The sequence below is a fragment of the Macrobrachium nipponense genome, chromosome 24 (genome assembly GCF_015104395.2).
Source record: "Macrobrachium nipponense isolate FS-2020 chromosome 24, ASM1510439v2, whole genome shotgun sequence".
Classification (NCBI taxonomy): Eukaryota; Metazoa; Arthropoda; class Malacostraca; order Decapoda; family Palaemonidae; genus Macrobrachium; species Macrobrachium nipponense.
In genome coordinates this window covers 68698147-68719057 of record NC_061091.1, presented here as the reverse complement: position 1 = coordinate 68719057, position 20911 = coordinate 68698147, and the positions used below count along the sequence as shown (strand labels likewise).

The 20911-nt window shown below is 35.4% G+C and overlaps 1 protein-coding gene across 7 annotated transcripts in view; it reads right to left on the bottom strand.

Moving 5' to 3' along the window:
- Positions 1 to 541: 541 nt before the first annotated feature.
- The window catches only part of LOC135205759 (transmembrane protein 41A-A-like), a 34091-nt gene continuing 13721 nt past the window's right edge, over positions 542 to 20911 (bottom strand). For 6 of the 7 annotated variants that reach the window (XM_064236890.1, XM_064236893.1, XM_064236894.1 and 3 more), the window contains exons 4-6: positions 8730 to 8894; positions 7087 to 7225; positions 542 to 1749 (exon numbers count right to left, since the gene is read on the bottom strand). In XM_064236890.1, the coding sequence (XP_064092960.1) occupies positions 1550 to 1749; positions 7087 to 7225; positions 8730 to 8894 (504 nt within the window). In that variant the 3' untranslated portion in view covers positions 542 to 1549. Of the gene's footprint in view, positions 1750 to 3217; positions 6947 to 7086; positions 7226 to 8729; positions 8895 to 20911 lie in introns of those variants that run through there. The other variant, XM_064236896.1, reaches the window with a different exon arrangement.

Below are 20911 nucleotides of genomic sequence, written 5' to 3'. Positions count from 1 at the left end.
TCCATCTAGCCATACTTTCATTTCAGCGCTGAATGATCTTATAGGTTCCAGCGCTTGGGCTATGCCCTAAATTCCATAATCCATCCATCCAATTAGGCTAACTCTTCGGGTGAGGAACTACCAGTACATACAATGGAAGAAATGTCTGCATAGTCATCTTTGTAAACTTTTATCATTTGTATGAAGTTTGCTTGAAAATGCCTTAGGCATTAGAGTAAAGGAAAAAGATTGTGTGCTCTGTTGATCACTAAAAAATATATATGGAAATTTAAATAAATCAAGTCAATTAGGTGTATACTAAAGAAGCAAAGGATGGCTAAACAAAACATTAAGGAGGTAAGGTAAATAATTTTAATACAGTAAACTGAAAATATCATTAAAGGTACATAATAACAAATATAACAGGAACAAAAACATAAGCCAAAGATGAACATATATATAATATATATATATATATATATACATATATATAGATATATATAATCAATATATATAATATATATATATATATACTATATATATATCTATAATATATCACACACGTCATGAATCTGATACCTCTAAGGTAATGCAAACCAAGATTAGTTGTTTACATCTGTTATATGTATGCCATTGTCAATAAAGCTAACATTTAAAACATTTGATCTTGTCTAACTGATACAAACAATACTTTGTATGTCGCAAACATGAAACAACAGTGCAAAGCAAATGCCCTTTTACAGTACAGTCCTATATACAGGAAAGTATGTATTTAAAGACTTACCAAACTATCTTTGGTCATAAATGTTATAATACTGTAGTACATCCATCAGTGGAACTTGTTTCTTTTAACTAGGACAAAATGTTCATCTCAAAATATGAAAATGATTACAAAATAGCTCTATGTCATGTCAATTTGTTATATTCAATCTTAAATGGAGAAAAAGGTGCTCACAGTATTACTAAAAAATTCTCTTGTTCATGAGGATATTCTTTTATTTAATTATATTACTGAGGGTATTTTTTACCTCAAGTGCTCTGTTACATTTTTTTTAAGCTGTCACAAGGAAAAATACTAAATCATGTTTTGTCAGATATACGTATCTATTTAACGTGTCAATTTTTTCCTCCCCTTGAGTGTAATGTAAATAAATACATTAAACATACGTAATTACAATACAGGTACGAAAAGTAAAATGAATCCTGTACTGTACGGGGGGGAGGGGGGGGGGGGGGGAGGGGGGAGGAGCCCAGTAATGTTCCTCTTAAGTACATATACTCTTATTCTAGGTGTATTAATCTCTGATTACTAAGTATATTAACATATATTGTAACTATTGACAATAATAAAGAGAAAAAATTTAACCTTGATAAAAGTAATAACACTGAAATGAAGGACTACTGCTGTGCAATAATAATAACTACAATAACTGACATAGCCAATATAATCAACAGCAAAAACGGGAATGTGAGAAGTTTGTAATTTCAGCCGCAAGTAACATTGTCATATCAACTCAATAACTCTGTGGATAAAGAAATGGTCAAAGGTAAACGATGCCATTTGATGTTCTTAAAAGGTGACACAACTAAGAATTATAAACATTTTAAAATATCTTGTTCTTCCATTACATACACTATACAACATACTAAAAGTAAGTATCTGAGGAAATATACAGTTGAATGTAAGTACTCCTATTTTGCATAGCCACATCAGTTCTATGTACGTACTTGGATTTGAGTTTAAAAGTTTTCCTAGAGTATACATCCCTCCTGCAATTTATGAATCCATTATAAATTTAAACTCAAGACTATCTCACACAATCTACCCAGCAAAAAAACACCTGCAAAACAGACCATTGTAGTATCAACACACTATATTAGCACATGATTAGAATAACAACATATACAAGTTTGCTTTATCTAATGAAAGAGTAAAATTTTGTGGCGATCAGTCAGCTTCTGGAAAAAGCAGTTACAATTGGAGGTTACATCTAAGAATATTTCTCAACAAACAAGAGATCTAAAAGTGATTGCCCAAGGTCAACTGCACTACCCTAGAGTAAATGTGAGGATTGGTACAGTACCCGATATTCAACTACCAAGTGACAATTTCCGATCAAAATATCCCATAAACTCTCCCTCTTTAGCTACACATACAGAACATCATGGTCTGTTTGTGCTCTCTTGTTTAAACATGTTCGGAAGGAGTTCCTGGGAAATATCTGAAGCTGCAGACCCTTTCTGTCTGGTAAGTGTTCTAAACATGCTGTCATATTTTATCTCATTGTATGAATGCAGAATACAGATTGTGGCAATACTGAGCTAACTTACCCCTTTTTTATTCTAAATTAAAGTTTTGGATACCCATCAACAACTTTTGTTACATAAAAGTGCACACCTAGTGTTAAGGAAGAGTACTCAACATACATTATATGCCATTAACAAGTTTCAAAAGAGAGGGTTAGTTTATTGCATATGGTGGTAAGTAGGCACAAAAAACTTGACTCTGGCTTGCAAGCCGAATCTAGTGTGAGTGTATGTACTTGAATGGTCAGCTGGATTACAGTAATCAACTGATAATGTAAATATAACTGGTTGTTAAGAGCTATGAATAATGCCACAATAGTATTTATAAATTAAGCCCTACTGATTACTGACAGGTTATGACTCATCAGCTTTCTTTGCATTTTATGGTTCCCTTCCAAGATCATGGAAATGAGTTACACAGAAATGAAAATATAATAGTTGCCACACTATTTCAAAGGCAGTCCCTGGGTTATGGCAGGGGTTCTGTTCCCGGCAGGGCGCTGTACGCTGAAAATCGCTTTAATTAGAATCATCACAGTTATAATGGGAATATGTAAATAGCAACAGCACTGTAAGTCCGGGTTACAGCGAGCAGGTTAACATCACCATGAGGCACCTTAAGTCCAGAACAACTTAACCCGAACCTGATGTAACCCAGGTACAACCTAATCACAAGTTCCTCGTTGGACGAGTGGTTTTTGCACTTGGCTACCAATCAGGTGGTCCAAAGTTCGATTCCCGGCTTGGCCAACGCAGAATTAGAGAAATTTATTTCTGGTGATAGAAATTCATTTCTTGATATAATGTGGTTCGGATCCCCCAATAAGCTGTAGGTCCTGTTGCTAGGTGACCAATTGGTTCCTAGCTGCATAAAAATAACTAATCCTTCTGGCCCTGCCCGTAGGGAGAGTCTGTTTCATCAGCTTCAGCTCAGTGGTCTGGTAAAACTAAGATATACTTAAATGCCTAATCATCCTAGATCAACGTGGTAACAATTTTCCCCCCATGCCCGCACTCGTCCAATACAATAATTGGAATCAGCCTTAGCTGCCAGAGGGATTTATCAAAGTAAAAGCCAAAACTGACCTGTGACAACTTACCAGTGAATTCAGGCTAATTTTCCCTAGGTTTTGCCTATTCTAGTTCATAATAATCTTTATCTTGGTCCTGATTAAGAGTTACGGTATGTAATAAAACTTCAAAGGTCCAGACAGTGCAAGGGGGAGGTTGGGGGGTGGGGGGGGCTACCACCACATGGCCTGTTAGTCTATGACATGCTCATAATATCAATGGATATTTTTCCTCAGCTATCTTCTAAGGAATTTGTTAATAATAAAACTGATATTACAGTTCTGTACTGGAATGAAGATTTTCATTCTCTAATAGTTCTTTGAACAGACACTGTAACATTTTACTGTAAAAAGGAAAGTTATTTTTTGCTACCATAACTATCTTTCCTAACTTATTACCCAAGTGTTGTTATTCTCTATTCTAGCCTTGATGACTATAAGTTCAATCGAAAATATTAGATGTCTTCATGTGTTGGTTTTTCCTTATCTTAATATTTTTACTCTCAATTATATCTGGGTTTCAAATAATCAAAAACAAAGAATGAGTCTGGTTTTACATGGAATCCACATCTTTAAGAATTTACTGTGCAAACCATAAAAGCTAACTTTTATGCTATATGCAGAGTAACACTATTTACATTTAATTTCAACAAACATTTTGAAACTGCCTCTTCCTAATGCAAAGGCATTCATATTGTACAGTACTTAGGTAGACACCTAACCTCATAATGTTAATGAGGTTAAAATTAACTGCTATATACTTTAGTAATTTATTGAACTATTTTACCTTGTTTATGCTGAACTATTTTCGTTTATAACTACGTATATCCGAGAAGGGATGAAACTACTTACAGTATTCAAGGTCAAAGACAGGTGTTTTACAACAATCACTGAGCCATTTTATCCTTGAGGACAACATAAAAATAAGATGTCGAAAAGCCCCTTCCACACAAGAGGAAAAGACATGATGGGCACTTGGATATGCCCGTAATTCTCTTGCTTTTAAACAGTGTTACCAGATCACAAAGTCCAAGGCAGACTGTAGGCATATACAAGCGAACTATGACTTGGACCACACACCGGGCAGAGTGCAGTCAGAGCTGTGTCAGACAATGTTGTCTCTAGTCTGGTGCCCATCCAGTGCCTCAACAACGGGCACTTTGATGGTTTGCCCGTGCTTTCCTCATCTATGACATATCTACATTCATGACTGCCATCTACCCACAAAATTGGTAACAGTGTCTGCCTTCGCTGTACTATTGCCCCTTGTGTGGAAGGGCGTAAAACAAGAGGGTTTTGGAAACATTCAATAATTACAAGGCTTGACTAAGTTTTGGGAAATCATGATAGCCTTAAGCACATTCAAGTTGGTTTTAAATAAAATAAAGAAGGCTTCTCTTTAACACAAACAAATGTTAGATATCTACTGAACAGAATGGGCAGCCACGTTTGTTTACATTTGATGTACAGTAGTAAGTCAGTTGCAAGTATGTTTCTGCGTAGGGTTACCTCTGGCTTAACTCAGGATTTCATTGCCAAATTCTTATGCATGAAGAACAAATTTTGGTTAACTTTTACTTCAATAACACACCCTGTTCCATGAATGGTCATTAAAACATCAACAACAGATGATAAATATCTCGGTAATAGTATTATTTGCTACAGATTTTATTAAGATTTTCTTAGCAAGCATACAGACTTAAGAATACTGTACAGCATAAAATCTCCACTGTTGAGTTGCAGCATTAAGTAAAATAATACGCAAAATCTAATACGTAAATGCCTTCAGGTCAACATAAGTCTGAAAAAATCAACATGTCTCATTATGGTAAGACTATGTGATGCTATCATTTACCTTTTATGTACAGTGAGCAAGTCAAAACTTATCACTACCCAACTATCTTTTGACTTCACATTTTATTTACAGAGAATTTTATGAAAATGCTTCACAATTTATTAATGTTTGCATTTGATAATGGTTTTCTTGCATTCATTTCTTCAACAAGAGCCATTCTGACTGTTTTGTTTACAGGCTAACTTGTACTCCTGGTTTCTGTACCATGCTATTTTCTCAAGGATTTCGAGGTAATTATGTATGGGACTACACAACAGCTCTAAACAATCACAAGAAGTGCAACTCCTATTACAGTTAAAAAGACTGCTTGTAGCCTTGTCAACCTTTTCTATTCAAATTTCCTATACATTTACATTTCAAATGGGATTTTACTCATTGACTTATGTGCTCGTTTAAAGTAAACCAAATTAATGCCCTGCGCAAGCATATAAATATCATCCATCAAAACTGGTCTGAGGTGAGTACAGGTTCATCATGTTTCTAAACACAAGGATAAACTGAATCCAGTGGCAAGGTACCATCCAAAGGACAAAATGAGCACATATTATTTTATCTTCTATGGGTGGAGTTTCACTGCCTTGTCAAGGACTCTGGCTTATGGCTGAGGTGGGTTGCAAATTTGTCCTGGCAGAAGCTGAAGTGACTCCATCTATAGCTGTTCTGATTTATCTTGCTGCTGAAGGTGGTTCCTCCAAAATGTTGACTGAATTGACTAAGGCGACTAAAGGTTTCCATAAATCTTGATTTGGCATGTTTACCAAAGGCCTCAGAGAGATGCTCATTGGTTTGAAAGAGGGATAGTAAAATATATTTGATCCTACTGAGCCACCAAGTTATATACATGCCTCAAGGACTAATGTTCAATAGACTTTATTCATTTTGCCTGAAACTGGATCTGTTCCCTACTGACAGAACAAAACATGAGTTTCTAGCGCTTTTCTTGTCCTGTGTCACATTAGAGAGTATGACTACTGATCTTCCCCCTCTGGCTTATCTCTGCGCAAATTCTAATACAGCTTTAGATTAACATGCACCAGTCCCAAAAAAGAATTGAACCTCTCATTTAGACATGAGGTATGTCAGACAAAAGAATTTCTGACCACTATACAAGCAATCTGTTTTTCTGTGGGAAAAATGTGATGGGCAGAAAATATACTATAGAAACTAGAATCCAGAAGTCCCACATTTTGCCTTGAGCTACCTATATATGATTAAGCTCTAAACAACAAAGAAAAAAACATTCCAAAGAGTACAGTGATTGCATCACTAAAAGCATGGAAGCAAATTCATTTTCATTTACAAATGGAAGAAAGTAGTGATGATATTACCTGAGGTGAATACCAATCAAATTTTGTGAGACTGGCAAGTAGGAAGATTGATTATATAGTTTATATTGAAAAATATTCTATTAATATATCTGTTTGGCAAAGATTCGATATAACCTTTACCAACTAATTATCACAAAATTTGAAGAATTTTCTTAACCACACAAAAATATAATAAACTTTCTAGTACAATAGTTCAACCAGTTCAACATAAAATTAAAGTACAATTAATTTACATTAGTCACTATGCCGCTGTTTACGTTTACGGGCAAAGTGAGAAAATGAAAACATGACCAGCGCTAATGTCACCAGTCCTAACATACACCTAGGAGTAAATATATCTTCCATTGACTGAATTTCAGCTAACATCCCTCCAGCTTGAACACACAAAAAGTTATAAGGTATTAAGCCTGAAAAAAAAAATTATCTTACGTAAGTGCTAATCCAACATCTATAATGACTAATAGACTTATGTTAGATATAAATGATCAGAATAAGATCTGGTTATACTTGCAATATAGGCTCTCATTTACATGATGTAAAAACTTACCAAAAAAAACGGAGAGTGAGAAAATGGGTAATGGCACATTCACGTATGGGGCACTCACATTCAAGAGCCAGTTGGGAGTCATGGGAAAGACTCTCAGACTGATTAAAAACAGAAATAGTTGATTTTCATTCTCATGAATCTGCAAGAAAATACCACACAAAATTATTTTCAATACACCACTGTATACACTTCAATTTTGCAGCATGTACTGGTAATCATATAAATTTTATACTGTCTATGGATAAAATGTTGTGGAATCCTAACATGCAAATATTATATTTGTAAAGGAATAGTTTTCATGCAAACCCTTCAATTAAATATGCCAACATGTGTCTTCTGGTGTCCTAAATACAGTACACACTCTTGGTCAATGGGCAGAAGCACAGCAGTAGCACAGTGAACATGCAACTTGTCTATTTCCCATCAGTCATCTGCTTCATTTTTAGTGTAATCTGGATATGATACTGCAAAACTGGTGAGGATGGGAGAGAGGAACTCAGTACATCAATAATGTGTTTGTTTGTGGTAGGTGAAAGCATCAAGCTGCTGAATGCCCAATGGTGGTGATAGAGACCTGAAGGATCCAGGAGACCACTTGGAGACTATGTTTAAGTCCATGACAAAAACTCTGGTATCTTAGCGGGTTGTTACAGTATGGATGAGCCTTTTTAAAGTATAAAGTAAGTAAAGGGCTTCATTTATGTATAAGTCCACTGATTCAGGACTATAAAGACATTTACCATACGTAAAAAAATCTAAGTTAATTTCGCATAAATAATTATGGATACACAGAAGAATTTGTAAAATGAGAAAGATGATGTTCCTTAAACCTAATCTTGAAGTCAAAACTTGGCCCACTGCTATTACTAGTCCCAAAAGTATGTATCCACCCATTTATGTATTAAAGTTGAGGGGTAGAAGTCTGCAAATGTAGACTGGCAACTTCAGGTACGTGCAATGAAAATTTGTTCCATGGCCTTAACTCTTTATCTGTATCACTTTGTCATCTGGCATGCTGTTGTAAGCTTGGAGCAATACTTGTCTGAGCCACTAGAAGACAACATTCCTCAAGACTTACATCTTGGACCAACACAAAGAAAAAACAATCTGAAAGTGTCACCTCTGGAATCTCTAGTTCTCCCATGGTAATGACAGTTTGTCCTCACAAGATACAGAGTGAAGTCTTATTCATTATTAGTAACATGCCACAGAATGGAAGGTAAATGGAATGATGTATAACAGTTCTAGTTGATTGGAGTTTGGCTCTTCCTTGTTAATTTAGCAACAAACAATGAATCCTTATAAGTCTATAGAATGAGAGACTCTCCCAGATAGAGCATGAATCATGCTGACCTGCTCTGAAGATGTAAATGGCTGGAGAAACACCTTCTATAGTGTGAGACTTCAAGACCAGGGAAAGATCCCAGTTGGAAAAACCTTCTCATTTCCACTGATGAACCCTCATTCATATCCCAAAGCTCAAAGGTCCTTCTACAAAGTAATGTAATATCTATCACAGAAATAACCTGTTTAGTGAATCACACTGTCATTAATTATAAATAAAATAAAATGGTACACACTGAATTGTTAAAAACTAAGGTAATTGGTGTATTACTTCTTAAAAATTATTAAGAGTAACTTACTTTTTCTTGTAACCACTGTATTTTTGAAGCCAATTTTTTCTGTACTAAGGCTTTCCCAACAAGTCTGGAAAGAAGAAAGCAGTTGGATGCACCTATAGCGGTAAGAACACAGCAGAGTGGAAATCCAAGAGGCCAAGATCCAAATAAAGCACCACCAAGAAGATTCTGTAAAACAAGAGATGATAATTAGTATGCAACTTATAAAGATGCAATACATGAAAATTTTAATGATAATTTCCATAAATATTAAGTATCTGTATTAATTTAATACAGAGTGGTATCAAAGTCATTCAGCAATAATCTAATAAACCTGCAACACACAAAAAAAATTCACTTATTAATCAAACACAGTTTGCAGACATTATATCTAGAACATTTCCAGGTGCAAGTATAACCTTATGCCAAAATAAATCTTTTGTCCTGGACTGCATGATTATTGCACTTCAGTGGAAATATTTACCATCTAAGGTACGTACATGTATTAGGGCTTGTGCCTTGTATGATAAGGCGCCCTATGAGGTAATGTTAGACTAGCGATAATCTATACGCTAAGTCGGTTGGTATTGCACTTCCATCTTCAATGGAGTGTCTGGGGTTTTGTAGATCACTTACGAAGTCGGTATTATCTTTACGACGATGTGTTAAACTCATGGTTCGGTGAGGTTTCTTGTGAAAAGACTAAGTATAAAAATAGATATAATTTCTTCTGAAGTTTTACATGATGAAGATCAGGTATGATCGTACAAGTCTTCTATGACGATAGCTTGATCGCTTCTGCCAATGATGATGGCTAATCCTATTCCTCTACATGATAAAGCTTAGGTAAAGAGGTACAGGTCTTCTAATGACGATAGCTAACTCTCTTCTCTCTGTCTACCATCTCTGTTACAAGTTATGAAGGAACAGACAGTAGTTCGAACATATGAACATACTATCAGATGACATAGTTTCATACGAACACACAATCAAATGAGACACGCTACAGATCACGTAGGCCGTTTGAATAATAGGTCGGGGTAGTTGTCTCAAGCAGGGAGCTTGGACTAATGTTTATAAACAATTGAATGACTACAGGTGACGGCATGTTATCTTAGCTTACATACTTATTGTATACGTCATCTTTAGCGTCTCTAGTCTGATCACATTCCTGCAAGCAATCTGGTTGACCTCTTTAGTTTTAGACTTTTATATATATGGACTAACATTCCATATTTTTATTATGTAAACACTTACATTAGCTCGGTCAGCTACCAAAACCAGCTACTGAATATTACTCAAACTTGACTTGCATCTGACTTATAGGAGTGTGATACAGACACTATGTGAATATATATATATATAAGTAAATAAAAATTCATTGTGTACATGAATTGATTCAAGTAATAAAATATAAAACAATGATATTGGTAAATAATAGTGATCACATGATATATATAATGATACAGTTTTTCACTTCATCTCTTTAAGATACTTATGCTACAGAAAATACTAATGTACTCTGATAATTGCATAGAATGAAGATTAACATGATAAAAATCATATTTTAACTGATAAAAATTTTCATATATGAATTGATAACATTATTAATGTTTATTCTGATTGATTCGTTGATTTCTGATTCATTAATCAATATACTAACTCATATATAACTGCAGATATTGGGAAGATAAAAGGTAACAGATTGATTATAGGCTACCTGATTTGTTATACATATGTATATGGATTCATATAATTATGATTAATATATGTGCACTTTAAATAGATTCCTATTGCGTACACGCAAAGATATATTTCGATTCCGTTATTTATGATCATTTATATAAGAGATTCCTAGTGCGTACACGCAAAAAATATATTTCGATTCTGTTATTTATGATCAATTATATATAGGATACATGATACTTTATATATATAGGATACATGACCGAGGTTATACAACTTCACTTTTAACTAGCTTTCGAACAACTTTTCGTCCATTACACAGTTCCAGACAACCACCTTTAACCAAATGAAACGGCCTTTTTTTCAATGGTTAAAACAAGGGGAAAATTTGCCTGGGCGGGTCCAACGTTCCATTTTGCGCTCATACTTATTCTCTGCATCCTAAGCTACACGATTACGTTCGCGATGAATAGATCATCCCAGCACGAGTCCTTCGCCAGCAAAGTAGAGTTGAATATCCTTCGGGTCGTAATTGTCGGAAGTATGTCCCTTTTTGTAGTCGAATTCCGACAGCCGCTGGAGCATTCCGCATTAAAACGAGATTAACGACGAGATACGGTGTCGGTCGAAGAAGTCCATGAAATTCCTTTCACATTGTAGGCGGTTGTTACTTGACTGTAGTCGTCCGCTGCGACGAACGATTTTTTGAAGTTGCTATGTGAAACTCTCGTACTGCAGGATACTGTAACCAGGTTCCATTAATCAGCCTGCAAGTGAAATTATACTTGTCACAAGGGCAAAGTAAATTCAGACGACATCCAAATACAGGGGAGGGGAGAGAGCCATTTAGACCAGACTTAACCCACATGAATTCGCTGATATTTCGGAATTCAAAAGAGTCCGCTGTACAAACTTTTTTATCCATGGCATTAACAATGAGTGAACCTATCCAGGTCTATGATGACTTGTAAAAATATCCAGAATTATAAAAAATAAATAGATATCATTACGAATCTCAAAGAAAATTCGATATTACTGGTAGTAAGTTACTAAACAAAGAAGTGGAAAACGGAGCTAATTGTAAGATTGCTAGGCAACATAAGAGTCAAAGAGAAGATTAATCATGATTCTATGTGCCCTAACAAAAGTTTCATATTCAATTTTCTCGTGCGCATCCTCTGAGGTTAACTTTTAAAACATTATTAATAGGTAGGAGATGCAACGAAAAAAACCCACTATGTAACTAATTTCTATATAAACTTTGGGTTTTCCAAGAAAATGTGACATTTTCCCATGAATGTGATTTACTTGAATTGTAATAGGCTAATGTTGCAAGTAAATATTTCTTATCCACAACTTGATAATTCTAAATGTCCGTTTACCCATGTCATAAGCTGAATTATTGACTCTAATTGTCTATGAGGTTCAGAAAAAAAATTAATTCATTTTGTTGTTATAGAAATTCTATTTGCTTATATTGTTCATTAATTTTAAAATGATTACAAGTCCTTAACTAATTGCATTACACACACGGATAAGAATATGTTATGTGCCTGTCATGTGACCTATGAACCACATGTGAAGTTCATGAACTAAGCATTCCTTTCTCCAGTCAATCTGCTTTTGCAAGCAGAGACGACACACAGATGAAGCCTGTGTAAGCAGATTATTGAGGTTAAAAGGAACAAATGCTGATACGGCAATGATGACGTCGTCACTTGGCAGGAGATTGCTCTCAGCCAGCTAAGAGTTACGTTACTTGCTGTAAGAGATACGACTTTAGGATAAATTTTTTGTTTTTTAATACTCGACCCACATGAGAAGAATGTCTGAAAAAAAAAACAAACAACAGTACCAAAATTGAACAATATATTAGTTTCATGTTGGCATTATGTTAAATAAATATTCCTTATTCAAACTATATGAAAAAGGTTTCCATACAAATTCTATATATATTATTAGCCCTGTATAAGATTCATATAGGATTATTGCCATAGATAACATTTTCACTTCTAGACTTCCTGACTTTAAAATCTTTTTTATTTTATTTTATTTATTTATTTATTTATTAGTTTTATTTATTTATTTTTTTATTTATTTATTTATTTAATTTTTTTTTTCATTGACTACGAATTATAAATCACCCGGGACCAGACAATATGTCAGTAGGTTTTTGGATATGTGTTTTGAACTTTTAGCTTATTTGTCATTACTAAAGCGTTAAGTTAGAGTTCAAATCTTTACGCATATATATTTAGATATTTAATTAACCTATGGTTACGTTTTGCTTATTGATTTTATCGTGATTCCTTTTTATTATAATTTGTAACCCTTCCGACTTCTTACGGAGTGTATATATTGACTCCACTTGTATCCATATTTATCTATTTTTTTATATTTATTTATTTATATATATATATTTGATAAATTAATGGTTGGCTTTGGTTTCTTTTTTATGGTTTTTTTTTTGGGAAAAGGTTTGGTTTTCTTAAAAGTGTCTAGCGGCGTACCGTATAAGGCTACTTGCGGCATCAATTCTATAGATACAAGATATAAATGATAAAGGTATTTAAAACCGCGAGAACCGCTATAATCCGGTCGGATCCAATATCACGAGTTGTAACTCGTAAGACATTGACACTTCCTATTTAATTATCCGTTATTCTACCAAAACCGATTGAACTGACTACGGGTGACAAAATATATTATTGTTTTTCTTAATGGAAAGGAATTCACACAACGTGTTAAGGAGATTATTATTGATTTACACCACCCGAGTCAGATTATCATGTGTGATTCCATGTTTACTGATTTAGCACTCATAAATATTCCTAACGCACTCAATTGCGGTGTTTGTTTTTAGTGCTATTAATTCTATATAACGTGTCAAGGAACTATTAACACTAAGAAGTGTTTATTCCCTCTGTCAGACTCGTAATTCTGTTAATAATTCTACGTATATTCTTTCAAGGATTGATTTGGCACAGGATAGGTCCTTAAACTGACAGGGGTCTTAGTGTATCCCTTGTTTTCATGACACATGTTACAATTAGTTATGTGCTTTTTATATCTGTAAGCATTGTAGGCCAGTAAAATAGTGATTTGGCTTTCTGTGACATAGTAGAGAACCCTGGATGACGGAATGCAACCAGTTTATGACGATTGGTATGAAAGAGATTATTATTACTACCTGGTCGTTAGTCATCTGCTGTGTTCTTCGGGTTTTCCTCGTCACAGACCTACATATAATATTACATTTGATTACATTATTCTGATACACATACTTTAAATATACTTTTGCTTTAGGGTTTCTGCTCGAAGTGTGTATTGTTTTTTGCTTAGGGGGGGGCCGCTGACCCTGTTTCCGTTTCGAAGTGTTTATTGGTTTTGGTGTTTATTGCTGCTGACTCTGTTTCCGTTTTCGAAGTGTTTATTGTTTGGGTTATGTCTGTTGACTCTTGCTTTGTTCAGTTTGTAACAGTTCTGCGCTCCAACCCAGATATTCAATGCTCGCGATCTCTTGGGTTAAGGAATTTTCTTGTTTAGATACGTTTTAACAATAGGTACGGATGTTTCTTCATATTTTTTAGTCTAATTAATGGTTCTTTGCGGTATGGTGCGGGATTGCGGGATAATGCGTCAGCTATGATATTTGCTTTCCCAGGTAGATATCTTATCTTGGCTCCAAAGACCTGAATGATCATTTGTCACCGAGTTCCTTTTGGACTGTGATTAAAGCCTTTGAAAAAACTCGGTAAAGGACTCATGTTCAGTAAGGAACTTATCAGGATAGCCATAGATTATGAACTTAAAATGTACTAGTGTAAAGATACCTAGCCCTTCCTTGCCTATTACTGTATATTTACTTTCAGAGGCTTTAGTTTACGTGAATAAAAAGCTATAGGGAAGAACTGTTTATCATATTACTGAAGTAGTATCCCTCTTACCCCTCGGTCTGAGGCGTCTGTTGCAATAAAAAAAATTCCTTATTTAAATCAGGGATTTTTAAGTTAGGTAAGCTGCATTATTCCGCTTTTAAGATATCGAACGCCTGTTGATGCTTTTTAGACCATAATCAATCTACGCTCTTCTTCGTAAGATCTGTTAAAGGAGCTGTCATGATTGAAGAGTTACATATTTGCATACGATTGTAATACCCATACAGCGCAAAAGTGCTGTATCCCCCTTTTACGTTAATAAGTACCGGAAAGTTATGAATAGCCGACACCTTACCATGGACTACTTTTAAGACCTTGACAAGACACATAAAACCTAGATAAACATGTTCGGTTTTGAAAAAACTCACATTTAGATATTTTACTCTGAGATTATTTGTCTTTGTCTCTGTAGCACTAGCTCTACTTTATGTGAATGTACTTCTAAGGTATTAGAAAAGATTACAAGATCATCCATATAGGCATGTAGGGTATCCCCTAAAAATCTCCAAACACTATATTGTAATTGGGGTGCAACGTAAGCCGGAGGCATACGTAAAAATTGATAATGTCCCCTGAGTGTGCTGAAAAAAACGGTGTATGAGGTACAATCACTTAGGTAATGGTATCTGGTAAAAGCATTTAAGTAAGTCCAAGTTGGTGAAAAAAAAAAAATTTATTCTAACCTAACAGAGATAAGATGTCGTCGGTACATCGCACTGGAAACTATCGGAAGTCGTTTCCTTGTTTAAGCGACAGTAATCTGCGCAGACACGCCAAGTCCGATCTTTTATGGCATGACATTTGAGGGAAAAATTATATGGGCTTATTTGATTTCCTAATGGCTCCTATTACTAACATTTTTCAACTTCGTCATTTATCTTTATTTTGAAATTTCATTGAGAGTCTACACGAAGGTACGTATATAGCTTTATGTTTGTCCTTAGACCGTGTTTTGTTTTCAATGACATCCGTTTTTCTCCCAGAGATCACTCGCTAGTGGAGAAACTTCCTGGTATTCAGGTAGAAGATAAAAAAAAAATTCTGCTGAATCACCTCTGCTTGAATGACTTTACGGATATTACTTTAGATAGATTATCAGAGAGATTCATCCACGACTGGTTGGGCGTGATTAAAAATTAGCAACAATAAAAAATGCGATATTTATAACTTCTGTATCCACGATATGTATACTTTTAGGGCTTTGTTCGCGGAAATCGTTATATTTCAGAGTGTCGGGAAGGATTAAAATTTCATTTCCCAGCAAAGTCTTTTTACACGCACTAAGGCATTCGAGGGTGCATGCTTCTCGAGATTTTGCGTGCAAAGTACGACTGTGGTTGTGGGAGAATTCTGTTGGGTCATTTGAACAATGTTACGATTTATGAGACAAATGTATAGTTCCTTTATATAAGTTATTATTTGATTAACTGTCTCATTTTTGTTCAAACGGATTTTAATATGTTTGAAGGTTTATAGGATTTTCCTTTGATAAACACGCCTTATTTTGCAGGATGTAAGATAATATTTTGTATACCCCTCTAGATGGATCTTACAATTACACGTAAACATACAGATCAATGTTTTTATCTAATAAACTATAAAAACCCCTAAAAAATAAAAAAGAGATATCTGTAAGCGCTCGCTTATCCGGACTTCTCATTAGGGAAGTTCGAACAACAGACGGTGAGTCCGTAAATACAAGATATTACGTGTATTAAAGAAATAAAACAAGATATTCTAATTTTTACGGCGCGTACAGTTGGGCTTAATCACCAGTATTTATTATAACTTAATGTATTAAATTAAAACGAAAACCTGCTCTGATTACTTATACGGTCGTGTGTTTCATATGGAAAAATCCTTTTTAATTCAAAAAGATATTGGTATGAACCAACATCGCTTTTCCCCACTCTGCTAGAGTCGCTTATTGTGTGGAATTTGCTATGTTTTGAACACTTCGGCAGTTTTTGACTAACCTTGACCGCTTGACTAGGTGACACAGTAACCGAGTTTGCTTGTTTGATTCTGAAAGGCTACTGTTTCTATTTCTTTTTGTAATAATTAGGATCCTTCTCTTTATTACCATCGGCAACGTATTGTGTTTTTAGCATTATGTTGCTGGTTACGTATACAGCAATGAATGACGAAACTATTAGGAACTGAGCGATTACTAATAAGACAAGTTATCACTACTGCATACAATTTTAACTGTTTGTACTTCATTCTTTGCTAAAATTTGAAATAGTTGAGGGATCCTGGTCAGCGCATTTAGCCTGATGAAAGTTTTTTACAGACATGTTATTCCTTGCAATCCAGCCGTATTTTTAAAGTTAAGTTGAGTCATTGAGGTTCGATATTTTATATAACTCAAAAAACTCAAGGCCAAAACTGCGATCGGGACTTGCAAAGGAGCATTTATTGTCATGACCCGAAATAGTGTTACCTCTAATTTATATAGATTTGTACGGGTGTTCCACTTGTTTTTTGTGTGTTTTCTAATCACTACGGTGCTTAACGACCCTATCCATGCATCTGTATAAATACAGACGTCCACTGCGTAAACGCATATTCACTGTTTAATATGATTTGTTACGTAAGGGATTAATAATCACCTAAAATGATAAAATTAACATAGTATATGATTATGATATTTCAGTAGAACTTCTGGAAACAGACACTCAAAGATAAAAACTCGCAGTAGCGAAATCTCAATGATATAGATAATTTCTGTAAAAAAGTAAGATTAAGAATGTCTCGTAACTTCAGCCACAGGAATAACGAAATTCGACCTGCAAAGGAACACTCAAAGTTACTCCAAATGAATAAAAAAATTGTACTTAGCTTGCTTTTGTGGGAAGTCACGGTGTTCCGATAACGACACACGGCCTTGGTCCTCCTCTATTTAGCGGACGACCTGGTTTGGCTTTCATTTGGCTTCCAGTTTCCCCCGTGGGCGTTGTTGTTTCGATGATTCGAGCCCTTGAAAGATCCGATGCTGCAGACGCGTTCGGTTTGTTTCTTGAAGTTCCGGAAACGCTCACTAACGATGTTTTCTTGAATGATTCTAATGAGAGACGAAGCTTCCGTTGCCGTAGGAAAAGGACACGTCGGTTTTGTTTCTTGAAGTTATTCACTAAACGATGATACTAAGTTGCTTGACGAATCTTGTTGTTTTCTGAAGTCGCTCACTAACGATGATACTAGGTTGCTTGACGAATCTGCTGCTTCCGTCGTCGTTGACTTCATGATTTATTATTCTGTTTTTTCTTCGTAGGACGTTGTAGAGTTCTTCTGGTCCGCTGGCCACCAAATATTAGGGCTTGTGCCTTGTATGATAAGGCGCCCTATGAGGTAATGTTAGACTAGCGATAATCTATACGCTAAGTCGGTTGGTATTGCACTTCCATCTTCAATGGAGTGTCTGGGGTTTTGTAGATCACTTACGAAGTCGGTATTATCTTTACGACGATGTGTTAAACTCATGGTTCGGTGAGGTTCTTGTAGAAAACACTAAGTATAAAAATAGATATAATTTCTTCTGAAGTTTTACATGATGAAGATCAGGTATGATCGTACAAGTCTTCTATGACGATAGCTTGATCGCTTCTGCCAATGATGATGGCTAATCCTATTCCTCTACATGATAAAGCTTAGGTAAAGAGGTACAGGTCTTCTAATGACGATAGCTAACTCTCTTCTCTCTGTCTACCATCTCTGTTACAAGTTATGAAGGAACAGACAGTAGTTCGAACATATGAACATACTATCAGATGACATAGTTTCATACGAACACACAATCAAATGAGACACGCTACAGATCACGTAGGCCGTTTGAATATAGTCGGGGTAGTTGTCTCAAGCAGGGAGCTTGGACTAATGTTTATAAACAATTGAATGACTACAGGTGACGGCATGTTATCTTAGCTTACATACTTATTGTATACGTCATCTTTAGCGTCTCTAGTCTGATCACATTCCTGCAAGCAATCTGGTTGACCTCTTTAGTTTTAGACTTTTATATATATGGACTAACATTCCATATTTTTATTATGTAAACACTTACACATGCTCACCACATTACATGCAAACACTTCACCTATAAGGTCTCTTCACATTTCTTGGGGAAAATTATCATCAATAATTCCTATGTCTAGCACAAGCAAGCCATGAGCACTGCTAACCAATATGTGTTCAAAATTAAATTTTCTGATGGGTTGGGCAAGTGTCTAAATGGACTCATTACTGAGAGAGAGAGAGCATATCCTATGAAAAATTCCGATATGATGAAGACTACCTTGTCCAGGCTCTACCATTTTGATGGTAAAGCACACAATACATTTTTATGGATACTGATAATTCACATGTTTCTTACTCTCTCTCTCTCTCTCTCCAGCCCAGCTGTGGCCCAAAAGAGCTGACTAACAACTAGGTAAGTAATATACTGCCTAAGTCAATAGAGACATAATGGGTGCTATAGGGGACTGTACAGTAGTCATACAGTTTGTATGCTGAATGTGCTATTAGAGATAGGGAGTGAGAGAGATTCTCTCACTTTTAGTATCTCTACTGTAAAGGCATAAAAAAAACTATTCATTCTTTCAATTCTAATCATCTTTATATTTCATAAATAAAAACCTCTTATTTTTACTCATGCCATATAAGATGCGCATGATATTCTGTTTTATTCATGAAAAAGCTGGCAGAGTAGTATCTTACCTACCTAATGGACTAGCCCCAAGTGAACAATCAGTAAATGGTGGAAATGCAACTGACAGAAGGGAGATGTGGTTTGATAAAGGACTGCATCTTTATTATTATAAGTAGCATGACCATGAAGTCATGGTAATAGTTCAGGAATTAAGTATGGTATTCACAAGTTCAAATTACAGTGGGGCCCTGTATTTGCGTTCTCTGGATTCGCGGACTCAGGCATTTGCGGATTTCTCTCTGGAACATATCCACCCATTATTCGTGGGAAATCCACATATTCGCTGTACGTATTTTACTATGAGAAATATCCAGAAATTCCTGTTTTTTTAATCCATTTCATCACAAAATGTACTTTTGTGATAAAACTATTAAAATAACATTTTTAGTGGGGGTTTTCTTAAGTTTTTATTAACAAAACAGGCCATTTTAAGAGTTTTTATAGGGGTTCCAACTATTCATGGGTTCTAGCTATTCGCGGGGGTTGGGGGATGTCTGCTACACATCCCCCGCAAATACGGGGGACCACTGTATACTTCCACTTCAGGAAACAGAATATCTCAATGATGAACGGAATAAAATTTGTTCCGACCTCACAGAAATTGAACTTATCGAGGGTGCAATTCTATAATAAGTGGCCATTTCTTGAGTCAGAGTTGCAAGAGATCCTTTACATCATCACCTTTTTGCAGTGCATATATCTATATATCTATAAATCTGATGAGTTTATCTGATCACCTGATCCATTACAACTTAGTCTGCTATCACCTTTCCCATAAAGACAAAGAAGTCTGAATCGATGAGGGGAGAGATGACCCAATGAAACTTGAATAGTGAATAAGGTTCTGGCTAAAATATTCAAATATAAAATCTGAATCTGATCACAGAGAAGGTGGATACCCACAACCAGATTTTGGTATGTATAATCTCAGCAGAAAATATGTGCAACTTACGGCCACTGTTGAAGGAAAGGAGAGGTAGGAGAGAGGTTGTCATATGAATAACAACCAAGAATGATAATAAGTCAAAGGTTCAACTAGTTCCTACAGCCCAGTGAATTGGATAATCACTGCCTTTGAAATCACTGATCCTTAAGACATCAAAAATACTAAAGTGTTACTATCAAGGGTATTAGTTCTTAAGCCGTTGAAAAATTCTATGGTCTTACATTATTCTATGATAAAATGAGTATCCCTTCACAAATTCAACAGGCCAAAGTTAACAGACTTTTACATAAACTGGTCAAGGTGGTAGCTCCTTAGAAGCCTCTGACTGAAGAAATGAGACTAAATACAGTTCCCAAATAAAGAACAGAAAATGAGCCAAAAACCTGCACGAATCATCCCATGGCCCACAGAGCACTAAAGACAAACTCATACAGGGTTCAAGAGTAAAATCTACAGGCAGTGGCCTTTGGTGACTGACATATATGTATACTTTCACACAAAGTCATTCCCTAGTACCAAAAAACAATGTTGAAAAGAGGCCAATGGGCCATGCAAAAGCACACAAAAATGGATAAGATCTGTCCCAGTGTACAAAAGGGAATCTTTGGTGCTTTACTGATAAATTGGTAAACAGTTATCCACTTTCAGCAGATCATAATAGCATTCTGAATCATCCAGAATAGAGAGCAAAATTAGAGATAGCTTAGAGAAGCAAAACACAAGTACGCATAACTTTCCTGATTTCAGATAAGAAAAGAAGCTCAAAGTTTTAGCCTTACTAAAATATGTTATCAGTACAAGACTACAAGTTTTAGAGATATCATTGAGAGGAGTTCTAACATGAACTTTTGCTAGACAAGGGAATACTCTTAAAGACATACCCATTGTCACTTTAATAATACATTGACAACAATTGACATGTGAGAGG